This window comes from Lichenostomus cassidix, chromosome 2 (assembly GCF_008360975.1).
Source record: "Lichenostomus cassidix isolate B80296 chromosome 2, HeHo_3.0, whole genome shotgun sequence".
Lineage (NCBI taxonomy): Eukaryota > Metazoa > Chordata > Aves > Passeriformes > Meliphagidae > Lichenostomus > Lichenostomus cassidix.
The window spans coordinates 111,074,605-111,093,493 of NC_139482.1; the positions used below are offsets into that span (position 1 = coordinate 111,074,605).

Genomic DNA, 18,889 nt, shown 5'->3' on the forward strand with positions numbered 1-18,889 from the left:
CCTGGTCTGTGGAATTTTCTTATAGCCCTATGGAAGCTTAATATTGTCTGAGTTGACCTTTTAGCACAATCATTTTAATATGTCAGATATTATAAAACAGGAAAAGCAGCATTTTGTCTGTGTTCAGTGGCTGACCTTCATTGTAGTTGAAAGAAAAGCGTTTCTATAAGTATTGTTAAGGTGATATGTTAGAACAGATAAAATTTTATTCTGACCTGATCTGTTATGATATGTCTATAGGCAAAATGCGTTCCAAGTAATTGCTGTGGATGGGGTTTGCAGTGGAATAATTCAGTGTCTCTCTGCTGAAGACTGTGTTGACTGGCTACAAGCAATAGCAAGTAACATTTCCAACCTCACAAAGCACAATGTAAGTATGGATCCCAGTAAGCCAGAAGGTTTCCCAATCACATTTGATTATAACTGTCGTAAAAGCCTAATGGGTTCACACAGAGAATTATCTGCATATAAACAATGCTTGAGGCTGTCTGAAAGAAGTCAACTCAAGTTTGTCGTCAAATCAGACTCTGTGAGAAATCATTGAATGGGAAAATATTCTTCCCTACAGTCATATAGTTTACTTCATTGCTATCAGAGTTATTCACTTCTTAGCAATACCAATTAGGATTAGAAGCAAAGACCAGACACACAGGAAGAAGCCAGGTGTGATGCATGAACATATATAAAATACAAAAATTCTGTACTTTCTTTACAGTTTGAGAAAGCACATCTCTATGAAAACTGGTATAACTAATCTGAGTTAGATTTTAGGTCTGTTTAGGTATCATTTAACATGATGAGGAGGGCAGGGTGCTTCTGTGGTATGTTATAGATACAGATGTTTGTCATCAGCAATGGTTAAATGCATTTATGCTTCATGCACTCCTGTGATCTGAGCTTGTGGGATGGATACCTATTTTTATTGTAACAGGAATAAATGTTATGTAAACATTTTTCCAAACTAAGTTTGATTGAGGGGTCTCTGGACCTGCCTGGGATGCATTTACATTTAAAAATGTAAATGTGGCTCACCCTCTAGAAATCCGTATGATACCTTTCCAGTTTTCCTCAAAAATAGAAAACACATGGGGAAGTCCATTATTTTGAATTGAGTTATAACAAGGAAGCCCTTAAGGGTTTAATTTATATTCTTTCAGATTTCCTTAAATCTGCTTTAGCTTCCCAAATCTGTCTGTGAATTTGCTTTTGTTTCAAATATAGGGAACACATTGAAGGAAGTTGTATTTCTTGGAGATTTATAATGAAGATGCAAAACTATGTTCCATCTGGCAGCAATATGTAAAAGTCATTGTATTATAAAAACATGACAGACATGAATTCATCTGCCATCTGCAAGCTTCCATGCAGTACCAGCGAACTTCATGGCTATTTATTCATCCTTAAAGTGCTGTTGCTATGTAGAACCTTTCTTGTCTTACTGGGCATCCTGACAATTAAGGCTTCTGTTTGTTTGGTTTTTTTCTCTTGCCATCTTTACTTCAGTCTATTAATGGTTCTTGCTACTTAAATCAGTGTATTTGTTTGCTTGTAACAATAGACAGAGGCACCTACATTTTACAGGTGTTTTTAAACACTTTAGCTCGGATGAAACTATAATTATGGTTACTTACCATAACTTGAATTTTGTCAATGCAATGTTATTACATGATTTTTTTTTCTGAGTACAGTTTATAATGCTATGATAGTTTCCATAAAATAGAGAAAGAATTGATCTAATTTTTTCTGAGGTAAATATGCTAAATTATGCTATTATTATGCCAATCTTTGTCCTTACCTTATCCCAAAGACATCCTGTAAAGTAGCCGTGAGATTTAGGGTTAATGATAATTATCCATGAGTTTATTTTTAGAAGTGTCCTGCTTGTTCATGGCTCTTATGAATTTATGGAAAACAATGACACTCTCTTTCCTATAATATACTTTTCTTTTAAATTGTCAGTTGCCAGAAAGAATTAGTTATTTGACAGCACAAGTGGTAAGTGAGTACAAGAAACATTAGGAACACAGAGAGGGGAAAAAACCCAAACTGTTGCACAGAATGATTAGATGTGATTAGAAGTCCCTGTATTTTCTTTCTTTACAAGATTGTTATTGACATGCACATACTGTTGATAGCATTTTTTCCTCTGAGAGGGACATTTACTCACAGTCGTTCTCCTTTACTGTGTCATCTAGTGTCAAAGAAACAAGGAGAGTGAAGGAATTTATTTAATGCTTTGGCCAAATTGGCTAATTTTTAGTTTCAGTTACCTTCTCATTTCTATGCAGGGGTTGCAGAAAATACTTTGTTTCATTTAAATACTATGAAGCTCATAGAAATGTTAACTTACATGCTGTTTCTCAGATCTGTCTAGCTTTTGAAAAAGAAGGAAGCAGAAAGAAAGCAGAAAAAAAGGACTGTAACAGCTAGATTGTTTCTGAAAGCATTTCCTTTACCAGTGTATCAAGTTTGGGCTCTGTAGATTTTGGTGGAATTTCTCTTACCTAACTTTAGATGTCTTGAAGCAGAATATCTAAAAAGTGAATCTTATTATTTACTGTTGACATCTATTTTATAATGAAATCAATTCCCTCAGGACATATCTGTCTTTCCTTTGACTGGTAAGGGACTCTAGGGTTGTGAGTTCATACTTGATACCTAAGGAGATATATATATATATCCTGTCACTGGTGTCTTTGAGGGGCCAAAGTAAGTTTCTCTGAATAAATCTCCCGAAGAAATGCCTGGGTATTTTTGACAAAAATGGAACAAAAAAACCGAACAAACAAACCAAAAAACCTCAAATCCAACAAAAACAAAACCAACCAACCAACAACAACAGCAAAACAAAAAACAAAAAACAAACAAAAAAAACCCCATAAAAACCTCACAAAAAAACCCCAAAACCCAACCAACCAAAACAAACAAAGAAAAAAAACTCAAAAAAACAAAGCATACTAGTCTCAATCAGAAAATCTGAATTACTTTACTTTTTCACACACAAACTGGCTGAAAAAAAATTATCTAGTTGTTCAAACCCCAGAAATGTGAATAACAAGTATAATGTTCCCCCATGTATCTAATAGTTGTGAAATTTGGATCCCTGGCTACAAAATACCTTGTTGAAGCTATATTCAATTAAAATTTTGTAAAAATAATGTCAAAAACTCTTCTCTCATGATCTGCTATATCCACATCTGACACAAAGGTGATGTGACTCAATTGCAGGATTGTAGTATAGGCAATATCTACCAGAGAGCAAGAAGATAACAGAAATGCAGGAATAGAAGCAAACCCAAAATGCCTTGACATGCTAACAATTTTTGAAAGGCAGTGTTGCTAACTGAATGGAGTCTGGAAGATGGTGTCTGCAAGCAATCACATTTTTCCTGTGGTGGTTAGACTACCAATCATTGGACAATATGAGATAGAACTCATATTATTTTGCAACAAGATAGTTAAAATTTTAATGCAGAGATATATAAAAAAATCCATATGCAGACTGATATAGTTTACTTCATTTCAGATTTTTATCAAAAAGGTATGCACTCTTTTTCTTCATCTTCAGGAGGTAGCACAAGTGTCCTCCAGTGTTTTAAGAATACTGAGAGTGATAACTTCTAATTTTAATTTCTTTAGCTCCCAAGAAGCACTCTCTCATATGAGAGGAAATAGATTAAAATTACACAACATGAATGGACTTGTATATTGGTATGCGACCAAAACCAAAATGCACACTATATAAATGGACTGTTGGAAGTGACTTAATATAACAGTTGATATTAATTGATGAGGTGATGAATCTGTAAAGATCATTCATTTCTGAAGATGGATTTCTCTCCAACTTGAGTCACTTGAATTGCATCTGCGTTAAAAATTCACCAGATTTATCAATAGCCTCAAAAACCAGAAGGATTATATTAAACCTGAAGTTTAGTCTGAGCAGTCCTGATACTGAAGTTCATGTGCTGAAATCTGAATATGTTATATTGAACCTGGGCTTGGGAACTCTGATTCTTGCTAATGCTCCAAGTTGGAATTTTCAGTTCAGTTGTTCCAATTCAGCTATGAACTATTTGCCTTTCCACAAACTTTTAAACTGTATTAATTTTGGTGATAATTGATACTGATTTCTAGTCTTTAGCATCTATTTTGTTAGCATGACGGTATCCAATAGGTCATGTAGCTTTTAAAGGAATTACACTCCGGAAGAGTCTTAAGAAAATAATCCAAAATCATGTGCTCTATAAAGAACTACCTGTTGCCAATACATCCCTAACTCATGTGCTGCAATTGTCAAGAAACTTAAAAGCAAATTTTTTAATGGTTTTAGTACAGTAAAAGTCAGACATTTTAGGTCTTTGTAACAAAAGAATAATTAAAAAAATTACATTTGATTTAGCAACTTCTAATAGATTCATAGAATCTTTGGAGATTTATCCTCCCAACTCAATATTTGTCACTGGCCCATTGCTTTCTCTGTGGCAATTTTTTTTATAGTGAGGGCAATATTATTTCTTTTCCCTTTCCTCTTCCATTATTTCTGTGAGAGACACTGCAACAGTTACACATTTATGCTTCTTACCTTGAAGTCAGCACTTGACAGCAAAGAAACAACATGAACTTCATCAGACAGGAATGACAGGCAGCTGAGGTAAAGTTGCTAAGAGGGAGTCAGCAAAAAGTTTTAAGATTATCTTGAGAATGCCCACAAGATCTTACAAGATTTAGTTCACAGTAACTTCACTTCATCCCATTATGTTACATTTTTCTGGGTAAAATAATGTGAAAATTATGAAATTAATGAGACACACATAGTTGATGGTCGATGCACAGCAATAGCATGAAAGCAGTAGAATTAAGAGGTCTACAAACTGAATTTTGGCACAATGTATGTGTTTCCCAGAGCCTAAGCCTTTGTTTTGAGCAAAGTTTAAAAGTTCAATTGAACTATGATTGTATGCTTAAAAAGTAGTGCCTAGTGAAAGAAACAGCTGCTAAGAGAACAAATATATTTATTTCACTTTCACTGGAAAAAAGAAAATTGTAATACTTTAACTTTACAATGCTGAAGTTTGGGTGCAGGGATTCTTTAAATCACTAGGTAAAAGAGGAGACAAAGAGTACAAAACAGGAGAAAAATATAATTAGGCTAATACAGTCTGTTCCACTCAGGAAAAATAAAATATCACAGGACTTCATTCAGTGTTTGTAAGTTATTGAAATAAATATGTAGAATGCTTCATTTTTTCTGGGGGATGCTACCACCAGTAAGAACATACTGTGGAATGTTATATTACATGAATAAATCAATGTCACTCACATGAAATGAACAGATTCCACATTTTAATTTTTTAGTTAAAATACAATGGCAAAACATCAGAATGCTGTAATGTTAGTAATTTTGGAGTTTTCAGGGATTATATGATTTTAGATGCCCTATGATCTGTGTATTAGAATAATATTTAACTTTTTTTGATTACTCAGCTATACATGTTTGAAGGAAATCCAAAAATACCATTAGTTTCAACCTCTTACAATGTTATATTCTGTAGCAGTCCAAAAGCTGAATACTCTCAGTAATTTAGAAGTCAAAAGCCTTATAAAATGAAGGCCATAAAAAGAGAGAATTATAGGAAGTCTACTAATAGAATATTTTTACATTCACTACTAATACAATATTTTTACATTTCTCACCACACAAATACTCAAATGAATTTGGCTTCATTAAGTAAATATACATGCAGCCCTTTTTTAAGCAGTATTAGCCATTCAGGTGACTACAGAGTTGTGACACTTTGTTTTTATTCTGCGTTCTGTTTTCAGCCTTGTAAAGGGAAGAATAGACAGACAGATAGACAGATATTGAGGTCTCTCTAGGAAAATTAAAAAAAAAAAACAACTTGATGCACTTGTAAAATGCTGTTGCCATTTTTTTTTCATGTATGAGTGTCATAAGGCATGTAGATCTATAAGAATAACTTAATCAGTGCAGCATCAGATTACATAACCTAAATTACTCCTATTTATTCTCACTTTTTTTTAAAATGCAGGCTGTTGTCAGCTGCACAATTAAAACCACATTTGTTTCTAAGTCACTTTCATCAAGTGTAACATATGGCCTTATCTAATATTTTCTTATGTTTTTGGCAATTTGTGGTGTGTCTTATTTTGCAAACTTTTTATTTTTACCTTGTTTAAGGCATTGTGGATAATTTGATATCCTCTTAGATGTACTGATTTATCTGCAAAGAAACTTAAGTCTTGCCAAACTGTGCTGGTGTTTCTCCAGTGTGTTTCATCTGTATTTCTGTAATGTACCTGAGTCTAAAGGACAATGTGACAGGTAGGAAAACAGTGCAAGAAAAGAATATTTCTTTGAGAAATATTTATTCAAGAATATTTATTCCAGAATAGTCGCCTTATCTGGGAGATTTGTAGCAAGAAACTTCTGTCTTCGTAGTTGGAGCATTTGTTATGACACATTCTGATTATGGTGACAGCACTCATAAAGACATGCAGTCTTGCAGTTTTGCTTTAGATAGTCATGATAGGTTTTCAAAATAAATTAAATTTTCTTTCTATTCTTCTCCCAAACATTTCAACTATTCAGGCTACTTTTAATATTATATTTTCTGTTTTGCTGTGTGCAGGTACACAACCTTTGCAGTGGTCAATAATATCTGATAAAAATATTAAAATCTGTATTAGTATTATATAGAACTCTAAAATACAGTTTAAGAGAAACAATGTTCCTAAAGACAATAAAATCAAAAGCTCTTCTTTTAAAATTTAACTCTTTACTGTAAGTCTTCAAAAAAGGCAACATTCTTGAAGAGAGAATATTTTTGCAGTTTAATCTATGATACTCTGACTCAGTAAAGAATCCCTGCACTTTGATTCATCCACTTTTGTATGGAGTCAAATTAAATTTTAGCCTCGTGCTAATATTTAAATAAAAGCAAAACATCAATATTCAATATGTTCTTTAGTCTCTGCAGGATTTACAAGAAGCTCTGAGACTCACTCTCTTCCCTCACTCCGTTATTGAAGGCTTAAGTTAACACATTATAATAAAAAATATGATCTGTTTAGTTACAAGACACTTTGGAGGAATGTCACACTTGCTCTCAACATTCCACTTTGGTGAAAGATAGCAAAGAGCTTGTCATTTAGGGCAAAAACCCCGAAACCAAATGACATCTCTTGATTGAGGAAATAGGAGCAGTCTAACTGGGAATACAGCTAAGCCATTTGGGGGTTGCAGAGAGGTAACACAGGGAAGAAGAAAGGACTCATTATAAGTTGCCCTTTCATGCCAAAATGCCAAGCTGCCCTTTCAGTAGCAGCTGGAGACTTCCAGCTACTGTAACCTAGTTTTTATTGTGGAGTAAAATGTTCAATATTCCACAATTGGTTTATTTTCAGTGAGAATGTGTTAAAAAAGGATGTTGAATCACAAACTGCTGTTGATAAAACAGCAACTGGGAAGTGGGAGGCTAGGCAATAATAACCTTTTCTTCTGTATTCCTTCCCTTTGCTATCTTAAAAAACCCCAAGCAAACACAAATATAATTATGTGCATTTAAAGCAATGTTATCTTGTTTTGACATCCCTTTCCTCTTACTCACTTTTAAAATATATTTTTTAAAAGATGGCTACATCAAAAATTTTGCCTTTCTTCCACAACCACTGAAAAAAAAAGAATTAAAAGAAATTGAAATGCACTCAAAAAGCTATAAAACACCTCAGGGTATACATTATTAGTAGCCTAATGTGTTGAAAGCACTTTCTCCATTTGGTTGTCTTGCTTCATAAAGTGCCGTAGAGAGCAATTGCATTAGAGTAGTGCACAGCTTATATTTGCCTGAGGAACAGAGTGGAATAAGAGGAAGAGGCAGAGGTGTGGGAAAAGGGAGGAATTCCAGCTATTCCAGGGTGGGCTTAAGAGGTTAGAGCAAATAAGCCCCAATAGGCAAAACAACAAATGATCACTAAGCTGCAGAGGAAATAAGCCCCAAATACTTTGGACTTGCCATTTCTCTGCTAACAAAAGGTGTTATGAAACTCTGTGACAAGTTTTTTATCTCCTAAAAATACCTGGCATAGTTAAGTGGCAAACACGTGCGGGGAAAATCTGAAATGCCTGAAATTATAGCTGTGCTGATCATCTGTGTGGGCACCAACATGATTGCAGGGTTGTTTCGTTGGCTTTTCTAACCACTTTGTTTATTTCAGCGAATAAGGTAATTACCTCCAGAATTTGTTTCAGAATATCATTGAGGTCATGAAGTCAGGCTTGAAAAACTGAGAATGAAGCATCTTGTTTCGTTCTCATTTCCCAGTGCATGGTACTCTCTGACTTACTGCACTGAAAAACTATTCATTTTCTTTGAGAATTATTACCTTTTTGAACTATTTGTAATGAGACTATGAGAGGTTTCGGCTTTTCTTCTTTGTTTTCTAATTGTTTACAATTTTTTAAACAATTTTGCAGGCTGAAAAAAAAAAGGCATTTGCCTAATTGTCCCAATCAGGAACTTTAGTACAGTGAATCAAAGTAAATTTTTCTTTACTGCATTTATGAAATCACTTGATACAGCTTTTGGCCTAAGTCTATAAAAATTTTATAAAATAACTTTTTTTGCTTCATCTCTTTCTAAAATAAAACTGCTGTCCTTTACTATATGAAATAATCTCTCAGAAGGTATTAATCACATATATTTGATCAGTATTAAAATGAATATACATTTTTTAATTTGATGCAAGTTATGCTTGGGTAGTTTTTCAAGAGAGTACTTTATGTGCTGAAGAGTACATAACAGGATCCTAAATTCTATTTTTTATGAGACCTCCTGTGATTGGAAAGGTAGTCACTAATTTTTAGACACACAGAATGAAGAAATCATAAAATACTACTGGAAAGGAGGCAAGCAGGTAATTAAAGAATGCCTGTCCATCTCACCTGTGACTACTTAATGGTTCAGTGTCATAAAATACAACATAAATTGCAACTGGGGAAGAATTTAATTTTTGTTAATCCTTACTTTTAGCTGTATTAGCAGAAAGGTGAAGTAAGGTCAATGCAGATACATGATTTAGTTATTTACATGATAATTCCAATTTTATTCATAAGGCTACTTTTTAATAGTCAGAAGGCAAACCTTATTTATATTTCTTATTACTGATAGATATTCTACTTCTCTTCCAGTGTGATGCATTGAAACCACACAGATCAGTAAAAAGTGTTCTTTGTACCTCATTGTGCCCATTAGACACTGACCATTCAAATAGTAGATCATATTGTTCAGAGGTAGATTTGAATATGTACAACAAATCTATGTAGATGTGATACATTTGCATTTTTCATAAGTTTCCTGTTTGTACAGATGAAGAATCTTAATAAAAAATCCAGATTAAAATAGTATATGTCCAAATTCCAAAAATGTTTATAAGTCTATTGGTGAACAAACACACAAGTTTATGGCTGTTTACTCCAGGGAAAAATCTGTTACCTGCCTAGCAGAAAATGTTGTTTTCACTGTGTTTATTTCCTAAAGCAATTTTGCAAGGTAACAAAAAGGATGAAAAACTTCCTGTGGTGTGTCAACATGCTGGGGCTTCTCACATAATTCAGTTGGTTTAACATTGTCAAAAGAGTTTCAGCAGTTCTCTGGTGTCTGATTGCCAATGAACTAGACTGCTCTTCTTATAACTACTTCCTAATTTAGCTAATCTCACAGAAATGGTAGCTGTTTGTCCCTGAAAAGATCATCTCTACCTAAACTCCCTGTGTAATAAGAGGATATTAAAACATATCTTTAAGACTTGAAGGAAGCGAACCCATCGTCCTAACACAGGCAGTTACTTCTACCCTGTTAAATATATAAAGAATGCAGCTATCTCCAGAGGGTAATTCCATCTCCTTGAATTAAGTACTTACCTCTCCTACTTCTAATAGGAAATGGCAAGATGGTACTTTAGCATAATACAGGTTGGTAGAGTCACCATGACATGAGAGACAGGAGCTCTCTGTGCTCCTCTGGCTGCAGCCTGATGCCTCTACCTCCTTGCTGGCCAAAGGATCTCCAGGGACAGTGCAGGGCTGAGCTCTGCTCTTCCTTCCAGAGGCTGTTCTCTGTGCTATCCACAGAGCCACATGTAATATTCTTGCCAATGCTGTTGACAGGAGACAGGGGGCTCATCCAGGCTGTCTGGTAGGATGCATCCAGCGGGAGCATTGCTTAAGTGTAGCACATAAATACTTATCTCCTGCAGCCTGAGTGCTGTATCTCCCATATCTTGGGTGGGAGCTCTGGTATTACCTACCATGACCAAACTGGACATAGAGACTTCACTCCCTATACTACAGTGTAGCTTTTATTTTGCAGATTTTTTTAACCCAGCTTGGTTCCCTGATTTTATAAACAGTGCAGTCCCACAAGCGGTTGTTTTAGCACAACTGAGAGGCTGGGAAAATCGGGTGGATATACAAGCAGGATGAGAAAAGTCCACATAAATTTGTGCAGCCAAGTTTTACATGAAAGGGAAAGATCAGCAAAAATAAACCACATGTAGATGTCTTTAACTTAGCTGCTGGAGATTTTCTGCATTTGTGAATGTTGTAGTCAGATAAGCCTTCTTTACCCTTTTCACTTCTGTCTTCCTTTGCAATTCCCGTAAGTTTTAAAAGTTATTGAGAATGTCTCTCAGATTTTGAGAAGAAATTAAAATCCATGCTTGTTGAGATGCTCTCACCTCATAGGAGGTGTTCTGCACCATTTTGGAGTACTGTGATTTCTTAACTGCTGTCATAATTTGTGTGAAAAAAATTGCTTTGGGAAAGTCGCACTGATGCAAAATATTTTGGTCTGCATGAGCAATAGAATCAATCTTTGCTGAATAAAGGGTGTAAATAAAAATAATTGTTGCCTTTCTTTTCCTCCTTGCTTTCCCATTCATTGTGGCTGCTGTTTTCCTTTCCCAGACGCAGATGTACCTGGGTAAAATTATAGCCTTTATATAGCATTATTACTGTATAGGGAAAATGTAAGTTTTACTGGGTATTTGTAGATATATATATGTTTAATATTTCTTCATTGTAATACAAACCTACAGCAGCTCTGTCGATTTAGAAGAACTCCTAGCTTCCATTGCTTTACTATTTTGCTCAGAAAGAAAAAAAAATATTCTTCTTCTCGTATATGTAATAGGGAAAAGATAAACTGAGGGTTCCCATTCATGGAGGAGAAGGGCAGTAATCAAAACATTGTGGAAGCAAAATGATGGAATAACCTAAACTCTCTCTAGAAGGGAAAAAAGAATATGAAGCTTAATCCTCAAAACCTTTAGTAAGGTGGATTTTATTGGTAAATGTCCACAGAACTGTGAATGTAATTTTAATCAGGACCATTAATGAAGAAAGGTTCTATCTGAGAGACAGAAAGACCTGACATGCAGACACCTGTTCTGCTGTTTCTTATCCCATTTCCTGTATTACCATTATAAGTCACTTCCATGAAGTGTTCTGAGGTGTTGAAATGAGTTTTCCTGAGATACTTCAGATATCTGCAAAGAAAGTAATGAAGTTTTTTATTGCAAGAGGAGTCATGGAAAAACAAATGCAAATATGAAAATAATCTTGAAGGGCCTTTGCTTTATATTTACTAAATTAAGTACAAGTGACCAATGACTGCATCAATGTTTGGGCTTTCACCAGTACATATTTTTATATGATGCGGATGTTAGAGGGAGTGAATATATTATTTTTACCAATTATTTTGTTCTGTGCCAGGCAGAAAAACAGACGTGTTTCCTCAAACATATTTTAATAATATGTGCATTCCATTTAAATGTTTTTCTTATTTTGCTACAGTAGCAATATTAATTTTAAAGGGTTTCCTTTTTTTACATCGTAAATAGAGTGTTTCACAAGAACTATGTCCTTAGGCTGACATAACCCCTATAGAGTTGTGGAGCTAACATTCTTTTCCAGTTACTCTCTAAATAATTGATAAATCACAACGCGCGTGCATGTTTGGTATCAGAATTATTTCCTTTTGCACCAGATTAACATAAATGGATCTTTGTATTGCTGTGTAAACATAAACTAGATTTTAAAATATTGCAGCAAGCCAAATCCTGAGAGGCTGTTGACAAGCTGTTTTAAACAGATTATTTTTAAAGTTATGTGCTTAACGAGATAGTCAGTATACTGCTCCAGCCTATTTAGCAATGTATGTCTGCACCTTAATTAGGCTAGCTGCTCTTGCTGCAGCAGTGTGGATATTAGCTCATTCATTTGCCAAACAGTAACCATAAACAGCATTTTCATCTCAAAAATATAATAAGCAGCAGTCAGGAAAACAGAGTCTGCAATATGAATAAAAAGAAAGAGTAGTCCCTGTTTTTCAAATAGGAACTAGAACTCTCTAGAACATCTAGGCTTTCAGATGTAAATCTGTAAACAAATTTTCCATTTGCGTAGGTGGATAGATTGCATGCCAAATGTAGCTTAAAGCAATTATAGCTATCTGACCCCTATTTAGTGTTCTGGTCCACTTCCCTGTACCTTTGTGAGTTCATAGACCAAACCACAACAAATCGCATCTTATGTGTTTTTTATGCTTACATAAAAAACACAGAAGTTTTTTTTTAAACCCTAGAAACAGACTCAAAGAAACTTCTACTTGCTTCTGGTTATACCACTCGGTCTTTACAGTGGGATGACTTAGGAGGCAGTTTTTGTCTCTACCAGGTCATCAGCAAATAATAAATAAACCAACTTGCCTCATTGCTGGTCTCTGTAGCTTCACAGCCCATGTTGGTTATTTTGTCAAAATACAGCTCTGAGCATGCTTTTTTACCTTTAGATTTGAATAGATAACCATTTAGCTTCTGCAATGTTACCCTTTCCGCTTAAAAAAAGTTTTGCTTCCCCCCCACCCCCTGCTATGTTGGCATCTTTCTATCCCAAACATTAGAAGATTAGAAAAGTTCATATTAATAAAGGGGTTATTTTCAACAGTGCCAATCTTTTTATTAGTCTGTAATCAGCTTCTTAGCAGCTCTTTATATTCTTTGTCTCTGTCACAGTGTTTACTCCTGCTATTTAAGTAGAATTTCCTGTAGAACACAAGGGAGTACCAATAGAGTGTTACCAGTGCTAAGTAACTTCTTTTACATTTTCATATATGAATGCTTTTATAGTAAAAGAAATCAATAGATAGCCATATTTTTGCAAGATGCATACTCCAATGAGTCCACTGGAAAGAAAAGTGCAAGAAGGGGAATGGCTGAATGATGAATCCTTCAGTACCCCAAAACAGAGGAAATAAATAGCACAGTAGAATTTGTAACTAGGAGTGGAGTAGCGAAGTATCCCTTGTCTATATAGAACTAGACACGTGATAGGACAAGATGAGATCTCCTCAGCTGGCAAGCAGTAAGAGTTCAAATAGTTTTGACACATACAAGTGATAACAGAGAGGACAAGAAAAGGATTGGTTGACTCCATGTTGAAAAGAAAATTACTGGCAGAAAATGACAAGAAAGTGAAGGTACTGAATGCTCTTTTTGATCCGAATTTACTCACAAGGTCAGTTGTAAACAGATGATTGTCACCATTCATAAGTGTGACATGATTTTGAATAAAGTCAGAACATCTCAGAAACCAGAGAAGGTATTAGGTATACATTAGTGAAAAGCATTTTAGACATATGCATTCCAAATACATCCTCATTACATTACTTAAAGCCTAAAGAAGATTGAGCTTCTCTTGTAAATCCATTTGCTAAGTAAATGAAGTTTCTAGATGAAATAAATAGCAGTAAAGTAGAAGTTATAAATTTTGTGTGGCACAGAGCCAGCAGTGCATATGGTTTCAGGGTAAAAACTGTCTTCATATAGCTTTATTTCATTAGTGGGTTTTTTTTTCAGTTGTGACCAGCTTGAAATGAAATCTTTTGCAAATTGTAATGCATGTGTTAACATCCACCTAATTACTGCTGAGAAAAGTTAGTACTTGTACTGAAAGAGTAATTCTGTACTTGATGAAATTGCTGCCTTCATTCATCTTCAAATTTTTCTTCTTCTTGGGTTTTGAGCTTATGCTTTCACAGCAGTCTATGGTTTATGAATAAAAATGATATTATTCAGATATTTAGTTGCTTTGTTGAGTTCTAATTTCTTAAAATAACACACTGTTTATATATATATATTACTATCTCAAGTGTTTTTACAATAATGTCAAGTTTATACCGTTCTCTCATTGTGACAATATATAATAATGTAATGTAAAAAAATCTTTATTATGCAGCATCTATTTTTTTTACAGCTTGACATATGCATTTCACTTGTAAATTATAGCTTCTGTGTTCTACTTAAGCCATTGTCTTCATCATTATACCTTTGTTGAATAATTTGTTTCCTGATTTTCCTTGTAGCTATAGTGCTGGAGTAATTTTCTCAGCAAGTGTGTGCATATGCTTTTTCTTAGAGAAATTTACAAATGTTGATATCTTGAAAATGTGGGATACTATTATTTGTATTTATTAGCTTATGACATCATAGAATCTTAGAGTACCAGGTTGGAAGGAGGATCGTCTGATCCAGTCTTTCTTGGCAAAGGCACAGTCTAGACAAGATGCCCAGAACCCCATTTAGGTGAATCTTAAAAGTGTCCAAAGTTGGGGAATCCACTCCTTCCCTGGGGAGGTTATTCCAATGAGTGATTGTTCTCATTGTCTAAAATTTTCCTCTTGTGTTTAATCAAAATCTTCACAGGAGTATTTTGTACTCATTACCCCGTCTTTTCCCTGTGATTCCTTGTGAAATGGGAATCTCCATCTTCTTTGTGGTCACCTTTAAATACTGGAACATGGTAATAAGGTCTACCCTAATCCTTCTTTTTTCAAGGCTGAACAATCCCAATTCTTTTAGCCTTTTCTAGTGTGGCAGGCTTCCCAGTCCTTTAATTGTCTTTGTGACCCTTCTATGGACCCTTTCTAAATTGTGTTTGAGCTACAAGAAATACTGATATAGCAAAAATCTATACTTTTGACTAAACAATCTCCTTTACTGCTGAAATGCAATTAGGCAGGGGCTTGCTGATCTGAAATCTGTCCAAAATGCACACTAAAGAAAGTCATCTCTAAATTTGCGTGTAATATCCTCAGTGCCTGTATTAGCCATTCTTAATGCCAATAAATTGGCAGTTTATGAGAGGTTGGAGAAAATCCTGTTGATCTTAGCTATTATACATCTTCCTATTTAAGGATTACAAGATCATATCCAAAGTAAGAAAAATATACCATCTATTACTACTGTGTCACTTTAACAATATTGTTAAAATTAAATGATCCTTTAACACAATTCTCAAACAAGAAGAAAAAAAAAAGTGTGAACTTGAAAATTGGTTTGTGCAAAAAATTTTGCCCTGCTCTTTTTTCTCCCTTGAAGTCTTCTACCCCTTGGCTTGCCTTTCATCAATGGTCCCACTGATACACAGCCCTGTACACTTGTATTTGATCATATTGATCAGTATTTGAGCATACATTTTCAGAAATACCAGAAGATACTGGAGAAAACCTGTATTTACAGAGATTTCTGCATGCTATTTTATAATTAATTCTTAGTCATGAGGTGAAATTGGAGATCAATAGAGAGAACTGTATTCCTTAGGAGGGAATGAAATTTAAGACTTTTTAAGCTAATGGCTCAGCAACTTATTAAGAGAAAGAAGGTCAAGGAGAGTCTAGTCTTTCCTCTTTATGGCAATGGGGAAGCTTTATTGCAAAAGAGTTTCTCATTAAAAGTCAACTCAGAGTATAACTGAATACAGTGCTAGAGTGAGTCCATGATTAATCTGAATACATAGTGAGGCTTGTTCTGTATAACGAGGAGGGGCTGGGTGTATTTTATAAAATATGAGGACATGACTTTTAAATATGCAAGCACTACAAAGTAATTATTTATAGTGTTTCAAGTGAAATTAAAAATGATCAATTATACAAATGAATGGGGAGCTTCCAGCAGAAACAAGTACTGAAAAACTCAGGGGGTTATACCTATCTTACAATGACACATGAAATTTCTTTTTTCTTTTGTAATATAAAATATAGCAACTGTGTTAATACCAAGTTCATTATCATGTAAACCTAATTCTCAACAGCTATTTCATATTATGTCAAACAAATTATTTAAGTAATGTAATAACAGGTGATTTTTTTAGCTTACAAGCAGTTTGTTATCTGGGTCTGTCAGCCAAATTGTCTCATAAATATTGCTGTTATTACTGAGAGCTTCAAGAGAATAGAAGTGTGTAATTCTTTTAGACAGAAGTGAAATGTGACACAATACAACAAAGACAAGGCATTTCTATAATTTTATTTTTAATCCACTCAAACTAAAGTAAATGAATGGGTTGATTGTGGAGTGGTGGAAGATATAATACCTGTAAAGACTACAGAAAGCCTCTTTAGCTTTGTTGCCTCAAGTAAAGCTATTTGTCTATGCCACTGGCAACTGGCCAATTCAATGAATTTTGCCAGCAGGTATTCATTTAGTCCTATATGCTATGTTGGAAATTTTAAATGTATTTTAGACATCACTGGCTACATTTCTGTTAAGTTCTGTCAAGAGGGTTGATTGTATTTTATGTTATGCGTAATCATATGTGATCTAATTGTATAAAATTCCTCATTTCTTCTGCCATTTTACTCTCCCTTTTGTCATATTAAGTGCTAGAGTGTGAATTGCAAATATTATTGTCTGTAACAAAGTGAGGAGTCCTGAAACAATGCAAACTTGGTGAACTGAACTCTTCACAGGTGATGTCAGAAGCCTGCTGATAGACTGTGAGCAGAGGAACAAAATAGGTTTGGTTGCAGTCTTCAACAAACTGCTTCATTCTATTTCAGCCCAATCAGAGTGAAGAGACCAGGTTGGAAAGAGGCCCCTAAAAGGCAAGGAGCCATTTTACTGAGTAAAGAAGCAGCTCAAAAGCTGTGGATAGGCCTTTTAGGGGGAAGGAATGCAAGGAGAGTAATGAGCTTAAGCAAACATATCATATACAGAGCAAACCTATGGTGGAAATGTAAGTTGTGTTATAAGATATTTTTGTTCCAATTACTGCTAACAGTTCAAGTGGAAACTTTAGATAGGAATCAAAACCATATGTGTCTAAATCCAGATCTTAAAATGAATTTGTTGGTATGGTATGGTATGCATGTATGCAAGTATTTATGTATGGTTTACAGTTCCCTTCCCAGAGAAGGCTGAGGAGGGACGAAGATGCCTCAGCTGTAACTTATGTGCTAATGAAATCTCTTAAGAAGTAGGTAGAGAAATTATGTGAGAAAGCTGTCAGAGAGAGTGAAATCTGGAATCAGTGAGTGTGGAGAAGGTGACTGGCTACAGCCAGGAAGATCTACAGTAGCACCTAGTGTGAATGAGGAAACCCTAGACAACAAGACATTTCAACTCACAGGTCTTCTTTGTAGGGAGGTGATCCCTTCTTAGGCAGTGATGTGTTAAAATGCTGCCCACAGGACCTGAAGTTTCAAGCCTAATGACAGGCTGGCTTAAAAATAAAAAGAAAGCATGGCAGGCTGTAAAAGCTGTGAGATTGATGATGATTCTTCCCATGAGGAAGGGATGTATTGGTTGGTCATGAGTGACTCACTCTTGTGTGTGATGAAAACTTTAGTGTCTGGACCTAATGTGGGAAGTCTTCTGTCTCTCAGGAGCTTAAATGTAAGGGATATTGCCAAAGCCATCTAGTCAAATGACAATTAGCTGGGACTGCTCATTCATGCAGGCATGACTGATTTCAGTGTTACTCTAAGCAGATCAAAAGTGACCACGAAACTCTTGAAGGAAGGCTGAGGGGGTCAGAGCTGTTGTAATGTGGTAGTCAGTCCCCCTGGTCATTCAGGAAAAATGTGTGTCCTACAGTGCTCATATGCAGGAGTAGTGTCACCAAAATAGGCTCTCTAGTGTCCTTGACAACAGCACAAACTTGCAAGTAAATCCAGGGTTAAATTGAACTGGCTTAGCCTGAAGAAAAGAATAATGTTTCAACTTAAGAAAAACTACACCAAGGGCAAGCAGTTTCTTCTTTGGTTCTGTGATGGATTACATGAGAAGCAATGGGATTAAACTGCAACTGGAAAGAGTCTGGTTCAATAAAAGGAGAACTTCCAATGCTAAGTAGAGCTGTATTTGCTCATAGATTGATTTCTGAGGCATTAAGAGACTCATCATGGCAGGACTGTACATATGGGTTCAACAAACAGCTTTGATCTATTGAGCTGCTTTTCAGCCATATGTTTCTGTTCTTTTGTATTATTGTAGAATGAACAAATTCATATCAGTGCTTGCAACTTGCATTCAGGAATACTAGGATAAGACAAACCATAGCTACCATTGGATTAAAGTTTTTGCCTTGTTTCTTTTTCATTCTGTGAAAAAGTCTGAAAGTAAATACTGTATAGTAGATATTGTATTGTCTAAATGTTATGTTGTAATGAAATTGTAAATGAAAGTAAAATTGGAATTGGACTTATCTATATTATTTAATATCCTTGAAAAATCTACAGGTAATGAAATCTGGTATTTTAAACCAGGAGTGACATATAGATCAATTTTTAACAGTTTAATAGTCTGGTTTATGCTGGAAAAATGACATGGGTTCCTTACTCTGCAGTGATAAGTAACAAACACTACCTTTTTTTACTCTTCGAGTAATTAATACTGCAGTAATCATACTCCAGTGAGCAACTACTATTATGATATAAGCCACAATTACACAGTTGCCTTTCATTATCTGAAGCAATGATTCTGGTGTCTCCTTCTGGGTCTGTTTGTTTTTTAATATCTTTTCAATTCT

General features: G+C 34.9%; 1 protein-coding gene across 3 annotated transcripts in view; it reads left to right on the top strand.

Annotated features, from left to right (window-relative positions):
* The window catches only part of SNTG1 (syntrophin gamma 1), a 324,602-nt gene that overhangs the window by 227,187 nt on the left and 78,526 nt on the right, over positions 1-18,889 (top strand). For all 3 annotated transcript variants that reach the window (XM_085052813.1, XM_085052812.1, XM_085052814.1), the window contains one exon: positions 241-370. In XM_085052813.1, the coding sequence (XP_084908939.1) occupies positions 241-370 (130 nt within the window). The remainder of the gene's footprint in view (positions 1-240; positions 371-18,889) is intronic.